This window comes from Perca flavescens, chromosome 17 (genome assembly GCF_004354835.1).
Source record: "Perca flavescens isolate YP-PL-M2 chromosome 17, PFLA_1.0, whole genome shotgun sequence".
Taxonomy (NCBI): Eukaryota; Metazoa; Chordata; class Actinopteri; order Perciformes; family Percidae; genus Perca; species Perca flavescens.
The window spans coordinates 5124762-5142316 of NC_041347.1; the positions used below are offsets into that span (position 1 = coordinate 5124762).

Below are 17555 nucleotides of genomic sequence, written 5' to 3' on the forward strand. Positions count from 1 at the left end.
TACCATTTCCCTCCCGCCATTCATCTTCATAACAACCCATTTAGTGTAAAATTAACAACGACCTAACTACGGCGGCTATAAACACGTCCGTGCATTACAGGCAGATGGATGGATGGATTGTGTGGTGGTGGTGGTGGTGGTGGAGGGTGGGAGAGGGGATAAAGACACCGGGTCCTGTGTAGTCTGCTGCGGGTGTTGTGGTCTGTCTGGTACCCTCCGGGGGTCCTGTGGAGGTTTTTTCTCCCCAATCGGTCCCAAAGCAGAAGAGTGAGATATGCCTTTGTTACAGCTGTGTCAGTCATTGAATGTAAAGTTGAGATACTTAGGCTACAGAGTAAAGATGAATACAGCGTGTTCTCAAATATTTTATTTTTTTCTGGTCGCACAAAGTTTGGATGCCCTTCATGTCTACTTCCTTTGACTGAAATGATCGCTGACTATTTTTTGGTTTGTTTGTTTCATTAGATAGTGAAATAGATGGACAGGAAATGGGATAGGAGGGCAGAGAAGGGATGAAACCGCAGAAAAGTGCCGCAGGTCGGATTCGAACCCGGGCCGCTGCCATGCTTCCAGAGGTCGCCCCGTCTGTCTCTGACTCAGTGTCACACATTATACAGAGGAAGATCAGATCGGACGGTGGAAGGATGTGAGGGGTTGGTGGTGTGTGTGTGTGTGTGTGTGTGTGTGTGTGTGTGTGTGTGTGTGGGGGGGGTCCCTGATAATTTGCTCTATAGACGTGTAATCCCGCTTGATTTCATCTAATACCACCGGCCCGACGCAACGGTGTGCGCACACATCCCCCGATGTGATAATAGCACGTTGTGAAATCCATCCCTCTCCCTTTATTGTAAAGCTTTTGGGATGGGAGGCTGGGAGTGTGTGTGTGTGTGTGTGTGTGTGTGTGTGTAAAAGGATGTGGAGGGGGGGGGTAGCAGAGCCTGAATTCCTCCATAAAAAGCCAGGGACTAGATTTAACAGGGATTTGGAGTTAATTACCACTGGAAATAAGCACATGAATATATATATATATATTTTTTTTTTTTGGTCACAGCACTGGAAAGAGTTACTTGTAAAAGAAATATATTTTTTGTGTGATTTTTGTCGTTAAACATAAAATATTAGTTTAGCAATAACGTCCGCGAAACACAGGATAAACGGGTGCAGATGAACTGTGCATGAATGCCTAACAATTAACCATCCATTTCAAAGTGGGGCCACCCGGGGCCCCATTGACGATTTACAAAATTGCATTGAATTTCTACTTACTTTGGTTCAAGTAGGTTCAGCGGTGTAAAAGCACCTTAAACAGGTTCAAACGTTACTTTTGTATGTCTATGAATATAACCTGCCGATGCGAAATGGTTTCGTATGTACATTATTACATGTTTTTCTACGTTGATCACAGACTGGAGATCAGATCCTTTAATTAAAGACTCAAACTAAAAAAAAAAAACATCACTGTCAGGCCCCATCCGCCGTTGGACGTATTTGATGTAGCCTTTCCATTCTGACTTTGTAGGTTATATAACGCCGGTAATGGCAGTTTACACTGCGCGTCTTTACGCACGGTTTGGGAAATTATGATAAAAGCAGCGGCTGGAGAGAGAGAGAGAGAGAGAGAGAGAGAGAGAGAGAGAGAGAGAGAGAACTGAAGGTATGAAGAGTAGCATGAAAAACAGGAGGGGGACTGTGTGCGGGGTGGGGGTATGGACGGATTGGAGCTGATTTATCTCCGAAGCCCCCCCTCCGGTCATTTCCATATATTGAAATGCGCCCCCAGTCACTCAATTTCCCCGGAGCCGTCGTGCGTGCAGGGAAGGCGCGCCATGCATGTGACCACCGCCGGCCTGATGCCATGTAGTCTCTCCGCTCTTTTCACGCTCCTTACAAAGCCTAAAACTCTCCCTCCTCCCCGTTTTATGAACCATCATCAAAGCACGCCGCTGTCCATTCGCTCAGTGCACATAAGTAGAGAATATATAGGCTGATAGAAGTTGCAGCCGCCTTAGCAAGCGAATAAAAGTGCTGAATCGGAGAAAGAAAGTTAAAGACGGCATGGCCTACATATGGCGCAGAAAATATAGCGTACTTCTATATTTTATCTTAACACACACCTGAATGCGGCCTGTGGCTACCAAAGTAAGTCCGGATGATTCTTGCTTATTAGCTACTCTCAGTCTGTTTAAAAAAGAAAAAGACAATTTGAGACTCGGTGAGACATATCTATGCACATATATAGAGAAACATCCACCCAGGTCATGCTTCCTCCACATTAAGCATGCAGCCTGACTGATGAAGGACGGAACCGGCGACGCGCGGCATTTACATATAGAGAATCCCCTGCGCGCTCCCGGAGTCCGAGCAGCTCTACGGGCTTTGATCAATGTGAGTATATATGTGTGTGTGTGTGTGTGTGTGTGTGTGTGTGTCTTATAAAGTCAGAGGACGAGGAGAAGGAAGAGAAAAAGGAAAAACACTATGTTGCCAACAGATGGAGCGGGGTGTAGGGAGAGGTCAAGTTTGATGCTCCCGGATGTGTGTGTGTGTGTGTGTGTGTGTGTGTGTGTGTGTGTGTGTGTGTGTGTGTGTGTGTGTGTGTGTGTGTGGAGGGTGTCAAACGAGGGCCCCTTTAAGTGTGGGTACCAATTGGGGATGGCATGGGCTCAGGAGAACAAGTTTGACGTGATAGATGAGCTGCACGGCTCTTACCACTAACACAATGTTTAGAAAGCCATCAGTAGTTGCTCCACTTTGTGCGTAAAGGGACGTAAAGATTTGGGAGTTTTGGTGCCAAATGATGCAAGGGCTTTGCTATATCGACTGTAACGTGAAATGACATACTGCCCGTAGCTGAAAAGTCCTAAAAACGTAATCATAAATATTAATAATATGGTGAAGTCTCTTCCCCGAGGATGTTTTTAACTCCGGGTGCAGCTCCGAACGCTCCGCCGTGTCACCCAGCCGTAAAGGCTTCTAGTGTTACTGGATCAGGTTCGGTGGGTGCGGTGGCCGCCTGTCGCCATCCAGACAGCAATAGGCCACCCAGGACACCCAATGCCAGAAAAAATAAATAAAAAATGTTCCCATTTAGCCCCAATTACGCTCCTTAAAATACACTGTAGCTTGTCTCTGTGGGTTATGGGCATATTTAACGCGTGTTTAATCCTTATCACGACACATGGATGCGAAGAGGGGTATTTTATAAGGAGTGTAGCCTCTCCATCACTGACAGAGCCGTTTGTATTTTTCAAGCTGTTTTGTGAACAGAAGGTAAAATCAAAAGGGAAAGTGCCCAGGCTGACATCCAACATCCGCCTTATGAAAACTGCAAATCTTGAAAACCAGCACAAACATGATCTTATTCTCAAACGCGCTCAAATGAGGCAAACACAGAATGAAGAAATACAAAAATCTAAAATAAACTTCCACTTAACGTTCACTGTCTCCACCTTTTGGATCCACTTTGAAAAATGTCAAATTTAAAAATCAATTTTCCAAACCCATACTCAACCACTGTATCTTCCGAAATATTACAAATAATTGGTTACAAAAATGTATTCCTCTCACTAATCTACACCCTACCTTAATGGATTCCTGCTAAATTGTCTAAAGAAAATAATTCATATGGCTATAAAAAAAAAAAAAAATTAATGGCAGTCCATCTATATACAGGACCGAGTTAAAATCTACACGAGGAGAAATAATCCATAAATCTATTAGCATTATCATTCTGAATTGGCTTCGTGAGTGAATATTCAACGAAGGACTAAAGTACTACAGTGTACCAATTCATGGCCGATAAATCCAACCCGCCCATGCCATTAGATCACACTGTGTTTTGTTAGGATCAAAGTGTTATTATCATTAAAAATAAAAAATAAATAAAAAATCTCTTCTGCAAGGTTTAAACCTGCCTGCACTTTGACATAAGGTCACAAAAGCGATAATCACCCTGTGCGGGATAATGGCCACGCACGCACACACACGCGCGCGCGCGTACGTACGTGTACACACACACACACACACCGGTCCGTCTGATAAGCCACGCAGCGAGTTGCAACCTGCAAAATATTTCACTCACTGGTCATGCATTTTTCCCCCTTGACGTTGAACCTCCTCCTCCTAAACTCCTTCGGCTTCTCTCTCTCTCTCTCTCTCTCTCTCTCTCTCTCTCTCTCTCTCTCTCTCTCTCTCTCCTCTCCTCCTCTCTCTCTTGTCTTGCTCCCTCCACCACCCCCACCCCCTCGGTATTAAGTGCGCGTCCTCTTCGGTCAGTGCGCGTAGCTCCAGGTCTCCGAAGCATCACAAGAGTCGCCGCCGCCACTGCAGCTCCTGCTCCGGGCTCCTACTCTGGAGCCGCCGCCGGTGCCGGTGCCGGTGCCGGTGCCGCTTTCCCGGGCGAATCTCTACCGTCTTCTCCTCCTGTACCTCTTCCACCTCGTCCGCACAGCACCAGTGGGTCTCTATTTCTTCCCATTTTTGCGCCGTGTTTCCTCACCTCATAACCAGCGTTCTGAAATCCCCGGATCGCGTTGGGCAGCGCCGGCGCCTTTTGCCGTTTAAAGCCCCGCGTCTTATATTACCAAACCCCCTTTATTACAAGAGTATTTACAATCTCTTCCCCCTCCTCTTTTTCTTCCTCCTCCTTCTCCTCCTCTCCACACCCCCCACCACCACCAACACCCCCCCCCCCCCTCCGTACCGTATGCAGCTCGAACCTGAGGCACATCTGAAAGTTATTACACGGGGCGCGTATGTGCCCCGCTCGCACTCCCACGGTCCGCGCGGGGCGGTAGTGTGGATTTCACGCAGACAGATACGGAGACATCAGTCAAACAGACAGACAGACAGGCAGACAGACAGACAGAGGGCTTTGGAACCTATAGTGCCCCGTCTCTAAATGTACCCCCCTCAGTACAGACACACACTCATACCGTAGACAGTGAGCGGTATTCACAATGCGAGGGCTGGATTTGAATTGACGGCACATAAACACTCATGCACAAGATCAGACATGAATTCCTCTAGCTTCTAGAATAAGGTAATACAATAATAAAACGTTTGCTCTGTAAAATCATATGGTGCTCGTGTTTTTCTGCCAACCTTTTTGTTATGAGTGTAATATAGCGTTCATATAGATAAGTATCCACTATTGGGGGTATCCCGATCAGATCCGACCTAATAAATCATAATGCAAATTTCTAAACACTTGTTTTTAAACTGTTATACAAAAAACACGTGCAATATTGCAGATCAAGGTGCATGACTACTTGGATTCTTTCCTTTGTTTTACGGGGCCGGGATGTGATTATCATCTGCACGCAGAGCAGTAACAGACCACACCGTGTATATACATATATATATATGTATATATATATATATATGTAGAGCACACGTGAAGCCACCCAGGCTACAGCCTGTGTCTGTATTTCTCTTGCTTGTTCAACCTGTTCGTCCTGTTCGCTGCAACCGGATAGTTTGCTGCGCTCCTTGTCATTTTAACACGTGCATCTCCTTTCTCTCTATCTGCATAGCATAGCCTTAATGTGCACGCGCTTTAAGGAAACAGGCACACACACACACGCACGCACGCACGCACACACACACACACACACACACACACACACACACACACACACACACACACACTCCGGTCTGTATATGCAGCAGCATCATATCCGCCCCCCTCCAGTGAGCTCCTGTCCGCGGCTTCCCTTGCCCTGTTTTGCGTCCACCTCTCTCTCTCTCTGCATATTGCTTTCATTAGACACTCTCTCTCTCTCTCTCTCTCTCTCTCTCTCTCTCTCTCTCTCTCACACACACACACACACACACACACACACTCCTCCCTCCCTCCCTCCAAGAGCCTCTTGTCCGGCCCCCCTGATCTCTGTGTCCATTGGCTTCCACTGGGTCTATTTCTCATGTCCAGCCCCCCCTCCTCCCTCTCTCCCTCCCTCCCTCCCTTCTCCTCTCCTCCGTCCCCTTTTCTCTCTCTCTCTCTCTCTCTCTCTCTCTCTCTCTCTCTCTCTCTCTCTCTCTCTCTAATGACCGTCCATTGGTGTTGTTATTGCGCGTCCCGTCCGTCCCTCCTCCCACTCCCACTCCCACCCGGGTGCCTCGGCCCTGCCCATGTTTTTGTATGTCGGGTGTCCGTCCATCGCCTGACGTTCAAGTTCGTCGGGAACGTCACGTCCGTGCACTTGAACTTGCACGGCTCAGAGGGGAGGAGGGGGGGGGGGGGGGGCTTTTGCCATTTTTTCCATCTCTCTCCCCTTCTCTCTCTCTATCTACCTCTCTCTCACTCTCTCTCTCTTTTTTCTCTGCTCTCCTTTCTCAAAAAAGCCATGACGGCGATCCCGCGATCCATCTTCGCCTCCGCGCCATCTTTGTATTATTTCTAATTTATTTTCTTTTTTCCCCCTTTTTCTCGTGGATGTCAAAGGCGTTGGATGAAGACATTCTTTGCCCCACTGGAGTCTCCTCTCTCACCCCGGCTCTCCCCGATGTGATCCGCGCTGAACGCCGCCGCCGCCAGCCACCATGTCTCGCCGCAAGCAAGGCAAACCCCAGCACTTAAGCAAACGGGATTTTTCGCGTAAGTAGAGATGATAAAAGAAAGAAAATGTCACTTCTGACTTCCTTTCATTTCATTCAGCAAAGGGGATGGGGGGTGGGGGGGGGAGGGCAACAAAACAGGAGCTTGTGGACACCGGACGCACCGCTCGGACCCGCGGTCAACTGGACTTAACAGTGTGGAGAGAAAGTGCGACACCTCCGTGCGTAAAAGCCGCTCGGACATCCCGAAAGCCCGAAAGAGAGAGAAAAGTTTTGTGTGTCGGTATACGGCCGTTACTGCTTCTGTATTACACGGTGAGAATGTGCATTCATAGGCTGTTAGATGCACTCGCTGTGGCTCCGGTGCCCCCACGGTCGCTCCGGTCAGTGGAAACGCGCAGTGCTCCCGGTAACAGAGCGCGTCCTCTCCGCGGAGCTTCGTGGAGAAATCACCCCCCGGAATACCGCTGTCTGATAGCTCTGCGGGCAGGGGGTTTTCATCTGCTCTCTCTCGTTCTATTTTTGGATTATTTTCAGGGGAAAAAAAACTTGGAGGTGGATTTTTGGATCGAGGGTTGAAAAATCTCGTGTCCGACTGTTTACAACTGCCTCCCTCTTATCAGCAGCACCGCGTTACAGACAACACAAATCGATTTTTTTGTTTTTTACAAACTTATAAAAATCCCAATTCCTCTCATGTAAAAGGATATTTATTGGTGTTTAGTTTAGATGAGAAGCTTTCACTCTAAAACACAGACAGCAGAGCCGCTGCAGCCCAGAGTTAGAGACGAGAAACAGCAACAGGACAGCAGCGTATTAAGTCCTGTCGTTTTTGGTTATTTGTCAGATGAAGCCACATTTGGACCTGCAAAGATTCCAACTTATGATTCTAAAGCTTCATGTACAGTTAAGGTAAGACGGATCAAATCAGCTTGTTGGTGTGTTGCAGCTGCAGCGTGTGGGGGGAAAAGCGACCAAATTCCAACAATGTTGTAGTTGAGTCGGCCGTATCCGTCTTTACGCACGGCGTTTCTTTTTCACCAAAGCTTTATTTTTTCGAGTTTATTAGACGCACAAGTCTGATATGTGACGGCGGAGCAGATAAGTATGTTGGAAAACTGCGGAGCATTTGGCAAAGTGGCGCTTATCACCGCACCATGTGCCACACTCGCAGCGTTTTAGCGGCTCTCCACAGTAAGCGGCCCGCAAACAGAAAACAAGAAGATATTTGGGCATCTTTACGCATCAGTGCTTGATTATGTTTCGGTATGTTGACTGTTGAGTTTTTGGTTTGGAGAGCGAGAAAGAGAGAGAGAGAGAGAGAGAGAGAGAGAGAGTGTGTGTGTGTGTGTGTGTGTGGCCCCGGCTGGGTGACAGCACAGTCGCCATGTCCATGTGCCGTCGCTAGGAGGCAGAGCGCGATCAGAAAACCCAGCGCTGAACTTAAAACCTGATCAGTTTCACCGCCACCCCTATAGACGGGCTACTATTTGGTGATCTCTTTAGAATAAAGGGAGAGTATACAAGACATGGGGAGGAAGGAGGCGGGGGCGGGGGGAGATCGATGCAGGGAGGGAAGAGGACCCCCAGCACCAAATCTGCAATTCTTCTTCATCACCTCAAACCCATCTCTCCTTTTTTGTGCATCACATTTTTACATACAGTACATAAAGCCTGCAATCAGCATATGCAGCTACACTGTAGTATAACTGCAGACCCTCCACATTACAGCACACACACACACACACACACACACACACACACACACACATGTTTCATTTCATTTAGCTTACAGAGAACACATAATTTGGTTTGTCGTTTTCAAGCAAACACTCATCCCTGATTTATTCTTGTTTTTAGCGCCTGGATTTTCATTTTCTATATTTCTTACAATTCTATATTTCTATTGAATTATTTGGCATACATTACATATTCAGTGTTTGCTTTGTAACAGCATGATCAGGCTGAATTGAAGTAGCTCAAATGTAACAAGACTCAACAGTGTGTTACAAATCTACATTCCCTCCTCCACATTAAATTTCATTGTCCGTATTTCCCATATTTTGCAAAGATAGAATATGTATTTAAATAGTTTGATGGTATGCAGAGAGCCAGTCTTCCAACAGCTACGTTTTCTAGTATTAGCTGTTTAATTTATCAGAAAGGGGGAACATGGAAAAGGATTTGTAGTTGAGAGTACATTTATACCTTAATTTTTTTATTGTTATTTTTTTTCTCCTTTAGCAAATGTAATTGTGTTGTTATTCACGTTCTGATTTATATTAATACGGTGTAAAGACACATTATCCTCCTCTCTGCTCCTCATTCTGTTTATTTCACCCAGTCACACTGCCTTAAAAATACATACAAATAAGTGATTCCTATTTTATTGAAATTGAACTCTGTGCACGGAGACCCGCTTTGTATTTAAAAAATAAATAAAATATTTAGGTCTCCTACCCTCCCTGCTCATGCACCATTAAATCCAACAAAATGTTTTTTCAAACCCTGGATATCCACATCTTGAGTTCAACTTGAGAGATTATGCAGCTTTCATTAGATATGTTGCTGTTGTTTTATCCTGTGATTTTAAATGTAATGCCCCCACCACCCCACCCCCTCGGGAGCTGTTGTGTAACTTGCGTGGCGTTGTGTTGACCTGAAGTTAAATCAAAGAGGAGAAGGATGAGGAGGATGAAGAGGAAGAGGGGGTGTTGATACGGGGGTAGTGGTGGTGTGTTGGTGCAAGCCAGGAATTTATCATGTTATCTCCATGTCCTAGTTTGCACACAGATGTCGCGCAGGATTGCGTCGTTCAAATGATATTTCCTTGAGGGGATGTAGTCCACATTCAGACTCTATCTCTCTCTCACTTTCTCTCTCTCTCTCTCTCTCTCTCACACACACACACACACACACACTCTCTCTCTCTCTCTCTCTCTTCCACATGCATGCACAGGAACCCTATCCCTTTTATCAGACAAAATCTGTACCAATCACCCAGACAGTGAAAATTAAAATCTATTTTTTGATTCTCAGTGGTTTTAAGTTCATTAAAAATGTGAAATTGGCAGCTGCGGTAAAGAAGGTCAACATGCATTAGGCGGGCTAGCGCAGAGTCAGACTCTTCACCTTGGACTGGAAGATTCTTCTTTAAAAGAGAGCGAGACAGTGAATTATGTTCTCCCGTTTCGCTTCTCTAATTCAGCGGGGCCGCTCTGTTCACACTCCTCTCGCTCCACTGCAGGACGGTCTGAGCTTGACAAAAGGCTTTAAAAAAAAAAAAAAAAAAAAGTAGTCAGGAGTTAATCCGGCTTCAGAGGGGTGAGGAATCGGGGTTGAACGGCTCATTTTGGGGCGATTTCCTGCTGTACAAGCGGCTGGTATCTAAGAACCCTAAGTCGGACACAAGTAATCGAGGCCGAGGGAAGAGTTTTCCCTTTCCCTGACACACACACACACACACACACACACACACACACACACACACACACACTCTCTTCCCTTTCCTCTCCCCGACACATATGTTGGACATGTTTGTGACAGTTTTCCCTTCTGCTGATTACAGGATCAGAACCTGTACAAACAAGGTTAGGCAAGTCAAACTCATCCACCTATTTAGTGACTGTTGAGTCTTGTTACTTTTTCGGCAGAATGCTGTGTTTAACCATCGTTTTCCATGCTTTCTTCCCCCTGTCATTGGCTACGAAATTGTTATCTTTGAAGAATCTGATTTGAGCTTTGCAGCTACTCGGGATATTCTTTCCCACCATTTATTCTCTTATGATGTGTGATCCAGACATCGGCTTGCATTGTAATCATTTCCCCTCCTGCATTACATGCCTTTCTTTTCATTACAAGGCACATTTTCTCACCCCCCTTATTGTGTGCACCACATGTCAGGCTTCTGCTTAGCTCTGACTCTTTAACTCTGATCCCCGACGTGACAGGCACAAAGGTTTTCTCCTCTTGTCATCTAGTCCCACAAATAGCTGCATCAGATGAAATTACAAGAGACAAAAAAGAAAAATATGAAGATGTGGTTGCTGCTTTCTTGCCGAGCGTCACCTTCTAATTTCTTCTTTTTATGCTCCCTCTCCCTCTTTCCTCCCACCGTCCTCTTCTTGTCCCTCTGCCCGCCCCCCCAGCAGCCGAACCCCTCTCCACGGCCGTCGTCTCGTCGGAGGAGCTGTCGGAGCGCTGCTCGGAGCACTCGGAAGAAAGCGGCAGCCTCAACGGGCACCACCACCACCACCACCACCACCACCACCCGGGCCCGGCCGTGGGCCGGCTGGCCCGGCCGGGTCACGACGCCCACGGCTCCCTGGAGCAGGACCTGCTGACCTGCGGCCAGTGCCAAGCCACCTTCCCCCTGGCGGACATCCTGCTCTTCATCGAGCACAAGAGGAAGCGATGCCACGGGCCGCCCTGCCTGGCCGTGGGCCGGGGGCTGGACAAGCCCCCCTCGCCCTCCCCGGGCCTGGCCCTCACCCCGTCGCCCGCGTTTGGCTCCCTGCGCAGCCGGAGGCCCGTGGAAGTGGGCGTCCAGGCCACCATGGCGGACGATGATGACGAACGCTTCCTATTGCCTCGGGGGATTTGCCCCAAACAGGAGCCCCTCCCAGGTAACCAGAGCTGCTTCCGCACCAGCCAAACACACGTCAGCTATGTGTCGGGATCTGAGCACTGTCGCTGCGGTGCTCCCGTTAACAGAGAAGCAGCAGCTTTACTGAGGCAGTGGCTGCCAGATCGTCTTGGTAGAGTTCGGCAAACTTTCTTTTAATGTGCTGTGCCATTTTAAAATGTTCTCGTTAGCCAGTGTGCCATATCAGCATTTAGCCTGCCGTCATCTACCGAGCCCTCTCAGGCAGTGTTATTCTTTGAACTTCTCGCCGCATCCTGTAAAGAAGGCAGTGAGCGCTAGCCAATCAGAGGAAGAGTAGGACGGGTCTTCGCAGAATGCGGATGGGGGGGGGGGAAATGTCAATCATACCGCCGTGAATAGCAAGCTGTGCTCCCTGCCTGTGGCTGTGAAAGACGCAATTTGGAGCTAATGCGGATTGGATCGATTCCAAAAAACACTTAGCAACACCTCTTGCTCGCGTGCCATTGGTTGAGCCACCGCGTGCCTAAAGTTGCTGACCCTTGTTGTGAGGTTATGCCTATGTATCGGCTTTTGTGTGAATAAGGAGGTTATATCTGAAAGAATGTTTTTAAATAGATAAGTAGTTCTCTTTTCCTCTAAACATTCTCTAAAACGTTCCTCATCATGGGATAAATAAACTCCTCCGGCTCAAAAGCAACGTTTAGTGTCCGGATTCTACTTTTCTAATCGGAACACTCATGTAATTTTGTGTGTGTGTGTGTGTGTGTATTGCCCTGGATGGGTCTACATTTCTGCGTGTGTATGTGTGTGTTTTCTGCAGCATCAGGTTTAGTTTTTATATATCGTCGACACAAAGTGGGCGTGTCGCGGTACGACAAGCCAGCGCAGTCTAGCCTAAACGTTGCCCGTGATCTCCATCCAAACCTTGTGGGGGCTGTAGTAGTCTGAGCACAAGGTTTTTTAGGGGACACACACTTGCCAATCCTTGTTAAGGCGAGAAATTGATTGGCTGAGACATGTTTGAGGGGGGTGGGATGAGGTGGATGGGTGGGGTGAGTGTTGTCAGACAAACAACAACAGAGGGTTGTCACAGGTGGGGAGGAAACCCGAGAGAATACGCCTCTGTTCTTTTTCTTTTTTTTTTTTTTTTTTTTTTTACAGCTGGCACAAAAGCACACACACTGGTTTGATTTAGGATGGCTTTCTCTCCATCTGTATGTGTGTGTGTGTGTGTGTATGAATAGTCTTCTGTCTTTGCTGACTAGTGTAAAGGGCAGTGTGTGTGTGTGCGTGTGTGTGTATGTATATGTTAGACTGTCTGGTGTGTGTGCGTGTGTGTGTGTGTGTGTGTGTGTGTGTGTGTAAGAGAATGTAGCGGATCTAATCATCAACCTTAGTCTGACCAATTGTCCTTCCACTGATCCACTGAATTCAATGCAGAAAGTGTGTGTGGCAGGGAATGTGTGTGTGTGTGTGTGTGTGTGTGTGTGTGTGTGTGTGTGTGTGTGTGTGTTTTCCCAGTTTGCCCAGTTTGGCCACGGTGAGCAAATCCCATAGGCCAGTAGCAAAGAGACATGGGTGACTTTGACTTTGTGGTACCACTGGTCAGTGTATTAGTGCACTTGTGAGACCACCATGGTTTAAGTGTGTGTGTGTGTGTGTGTGTGTGTGTGTGTGTGTGTGTGTGTGTGTGTGTGTGTGTGTGTGTGTGCAGATGGAGGATCTGTGGCTGTATGTCGGCAAAACTGTGTGTTCGTGTGTGTCTTTCAGTCTGGAGAGTAACTGCAGCCTCTTTCTGGGATTGGGTACGCAGAATGTGTGTTCCTGCATAACATGTGAATTAGTTTGTGTGTGTGTGTGTGTGTGTGTGTGTGTGTGTGTGTGTGTGTGTGTGTGTGTGTGCGTCTCTCTCATGTGGCCCTAGCAGATGTGTCCTGCTCTGTGTGGTTTCCCCCCTTTCCACTGCCACATCTTACCCGACTAAATGCAGTCTAGCTCTCCATCGCTTTCATTCTTTTCCCTCTCTGAGTTTCCCTCCATCCGTACCAAACTTCATAGGTAAAACGCACGATTTTTCTCATGTTTAATCGCTCCTTTCCCTTTCCCTTCCGTCTCCTCTCCCCCCCAATACGAGAATCAAATGAGAGGCGAGCGAAGAGAGGGAAACGCCAGTTTTAGTTTCGCTCTTAGAGGGAAAGTCGTTTATTTAAAGCGTCCTAACACCACTAATTATTTGTTGCAGTGCCATTTTTTTTCTTCTTCCTTGTGCATTTTAATTAGCAGTAGTTTTTAGTGGTGGGCTGCCTGTACTAAATTAGCTGTTACAGAGAAAGAGAGAGGGGTGGGGGGTGGGGGGGGGCTGAAGATGAAATAGTGCAGCGGAAAGGAAACACACTAGCAAACTACACACTTTATCACTTTGCTCGTTGAAGGAATCCTAAACGCTGCAGTTTGTTTTCCATTTTGGAGTTTCTGTGTGTAGGGAAATATGCAGCGTGAGCCGTCGTTTCTCGCCTCTCGATCTCAGTTCTCCCAATTTTTACACTTGCAGGAAGTGAGGATGAGGAAAATAAATTGTTGTCATAGATGCATTTGACCTTTGACCCCGTGGTCTTTGTGCCGGGTTCGAGACAAAACTATCTACAGCGTGTCAGCTGGAAGGAGTTAGTGCAACATTTGTGGTTTTTTTTTGCCAAAGCTGCTTGTGTCTCTGCATTGACTATAGATTTCAAAACACACACACACACACACACACACACACACACACACACACACACACACACACACACACACACACACACTCTCTCTCTCTCTCTCTCTCTCTCTCACACAGACATTCACCAGCTAAACTGGGTTATTAGAGCGATTTACATCATAATACAGGCGTCTGGTTGCTTCAATAGCGTTGTGTGTGGGAACGTCTTGGTAGGAACAGCTGTACACTCAGACAGGAGAAGAAAACTGGACGGCAGCGTTATATATCTTGTCTGATGTCGACGTCAAGCTGAACAGCAGACAGACCGAGCATTATTAAATGTTTGTCATTTGGATTTTTTTTAAACTGAAAAGAAAAAAACTGAGCTTTTAAAAAACATATATATATATATATATATATATATATATATATATATATATATATATATATATATATGTATCCAATTTGTCATTGTGATTACATATATCCTCTTTAATCAATGCTTCTTTATTTTTTTCGGACCTTCTGTCAGCCACTGGGCACACACCGGCACAAACACCACCTCACATGCTGAATTGACGCAACACATCCATTCAGATAGGCCGTAATTAAAGCCAGTATTTTCCTCCACCGACCTCAGCTTTCATCCTAATTGACCCCAAACTGTCATGGTGAAGTAAATATGCTAAAGGCAGCAAAAAAAAAAAAAAAAAAAAAAAAAGAAAGAAAAATCTGCTGGAATTTTTAGCAGCGATTATAGCCATCCAAAAGCATTCCTAATGACAAAAAAAGGAGGCGAGGAAGGAATGCGTGTGTTTCTTATTTGTAAATGCTGGGCTTGGTGTTTCACTGTGTCTCGTAGGTTTTTTCCTTACAGTGTATAAAGCGTCTTCTCAGCCAGTAAGAAATCCAAATGACCAGAATAACAACAAATTATTAAACAGATAAAAAAAAAAAAAGCATATTTTCTTTTTTCCTCAAAGACTCACTTCACATATGCCGGTTTCATACCGGTGATTAAGATCATCAAGTATTTGAAATGAAACACTATTGAGTTTAGGTTTTAGCATCCCCATTACTAAATCTGTAGGGATTTTAATCAGTAAAAACATCATCCAAACGCCGTCATTTTTCAATTCATCTTCTTGTCTTCATTTAGGAATTTCCTGCTCTAATGGGAATAATATTTTATTCTGACTTCTTTGTGAAATCCAGGGAATATTTTGTCATGGTATGTTGCAGGAAATCAGACAGCTCTTTATCTCTGCATCTCCACCATGTGCTGTAGCTGGTTTTTCCTGTGTGCATCTGCCTATCTAACGTGACGGATGCATGTCTGCTTGTTGTTAAATGTGCACCAGTGTCAATGGTCAGAGTGCTACAGAGCCTCCTCTGGCTCAGAGGAACACAAAGCGTCGGACTTGTGCCGGAACGCTGCTATTTACATATCAAACAGCTCGGACCGAGGAGAGCCGAGACGTTACCTGTCTGTGTGTGTGTGTGTGTGTGTGTGTGTGTGTGTGTGTGTGTGTGTGTGTGAGCAAGAGAGCACTGTGCAGGCAAAATGCCGATCAGTGCTGTAAAAAGGCAGCATACCCACCCACCTACACCACACACAGATTCACTCACTCTCACACATACACACACACACACACACACGTGCGCGCGCACACACACACACACACACACACACACACACACACACACACACACACTGCCCATTTATTCTATTAATCCCTGACTGAGATGAAAATTCTGATTATAATCCCTGAGGCGCCCCTCATTCAGAAACAGCATCGCTAATGTCTCAAAAGAGAGGGGCTCACATGTGTGTGTGCGTGTGCACTTATGTGCACACGCACACCCCCCCCCCCCCCCCTCTTTCTTTTTTCCTTCTTAACAGAAGTGATTGTGATTGAAAAAGGAAATCTTAAAAATTCAAGAATGCATTTTTTTTTTTTTTTTTTTTTGTGTGGATGATTTCCACAGCGAATACAACGTCTGCGGTCCTAGTTTGCCAGTTGATTTCTCCCAATTAGCATCGAGAATGTAATCCTTTCCTCTCCGTAAAATCAGTCCTAACATTTTTCTCAATGAGCTGAATTGATAACGCCGGCCAGTGTGAAGAATTATTCATCTTATTGACCACTGATTTTATTGCGCAACATTGGCTGATAAACAGTGTTATCCCAGCAATAGCAGCTCATTAACAGAGACGTTATCAATGCTCGTACATGGTGATACATCCGACAAATGTCTTGAGACTAATTTATCAGACGTAATGGTAATTTCTCGCCCCGCAATATCCAGTTTTCAGTCCTGCATTGTAGTCAGCCCACTGTAGAGTCATCCTGGCTTGAAGCCTCGTAACATGAGAATTGTTAGTCTATGATCTAGTGATTAGCAATTAGCTTATCATCACTGGCTAATGCTACCCACCTCAATACACATTAGTGCATTTCTAACACCCATTCATTGTCTGGCTCGGTGTCAGATCTCTCTCTATCTCATGTCTATTCTCTCCCTCCTCTTCTTTTTTCTTTCCATTTTTCTCTTTTGGCTCATGCATCTGTCTCTCTGCAACATTAGCAGTCAATGCAAATCCGGGACAGCCAATTGATACTGAATCAATTACAGTGTGTTTGGTGTGTGTGTGTGTGCGTGCGTGCTTGCGTGCGTGTGTGTGTGTGCATGTGTGTGTGTGTGTGTGTGTGTCTCATGCTGTAGCACATCCCGGCGAGTCTACAAAGAGATTTCACACACTGGCTGCCATTACTAATCTATTGTTGCTCTCTCTTTCTTTTCTCAACATAAGATTTTATTTAGTGGACTCAAGTGCGGCGTTTGAACTCCGTCGTTTTTTTCTCTCACAGTGCAGTGTGAGAATCTGACTGTGTCGCCATTTCGAATGAGCTTACCGCGTGTGTAAACATGTTTGTGTGTGCAGAACACATCAGTAGCCAGTTATAATGCATACAGCAGGCCACTGGACTGACTGCAAAAAAAGCTACAAATCTGCCACCAAGGCCCAACAGGCTGTTATAGGGTTGGGAAGAAAAAAAAACCTCCATGAACAGCATATTGACTGAACTGAACTGTTGATTATTGTCTTGCTGTAAATGTGTGGGTGTGTGTTTTGCGGAGCGTGTCTGCAATCCAGACGGAACCAAAAAAAAAAAAAAAAAAAAAATTGGAATTCGCTGCCGACAAATTTTGGTAGGAATAAAACATGGAGCGGAAAGAAGGAGCTTTGTGTTGCTCGAAATAGAATATGAAGCACTTCACGTGTATTTAAAGTTGCTTTTCTCTAGCCAGTGCTTGGAAAGTCCAGACCGGTGAGCCCGCGTTGATTTATCCTTTATCCTGTTTGGTAATGCTCACAGCACACGCACAAAGACACACACACACACACACACATATTTTGTTACGTAAGATAGTATTAGGGCAGCAGCAGTGAATTGCTGGACTAAATCTAGGCTGCTTATGTCCTGGCTCTTTAATTAAAGGGATACTTTAGCAATTTAGAACAGCACTTTTATAAAGTTGGGGGACTCATGAGAGACAGGATTAAAAAAAAAAAAAAAAAAAAGAATGGTCAAAAACAAGGCAGCAGAAGCTGAGATAGCCTCACTTTTAGTTTGACCCAAACTTCAAAAATGCTTGATCCTACATTACCCATAATGCAGCTAATATAGA

The 17555-nt window shown here is 45.9% G+C and overlaps 1 protein-coding gene across 1 annotated transcript in view; it reads left to right on the plus strand.

Annotated features, from left to right (window-relative positions):
• Window positions 1-2292: 2292 nt before the first annotated feature.
• LOC114572494 (B-cell lymphoma/leukemia 11A) overlaps window positions 2293-17555 on the plus strand; it is a 65837-nt gene continuing 50574 nt past the window's right edge. Inside the window, exons 1-5 of the mRNA XM_028604159.1 lie at window positions 2293-2385; window positions 4285-4455; window positions 6446-6562; window positions 9767-9809; window positions 10707-11183. Of these exons, the coding sequence (XP_028459960.1) occupies window positions 2293-2385; window positions 4285-4455; window positions 6446-6562; window positions 9767-9809; window positions 10707-11183 (901 nt within the window). The remainder of the gene's footprint in view (window positions 2386-4284; window positions 4456-6445; window positions 6563-9766; window positions 9810-10706; window positions 11184-17555) is intronic.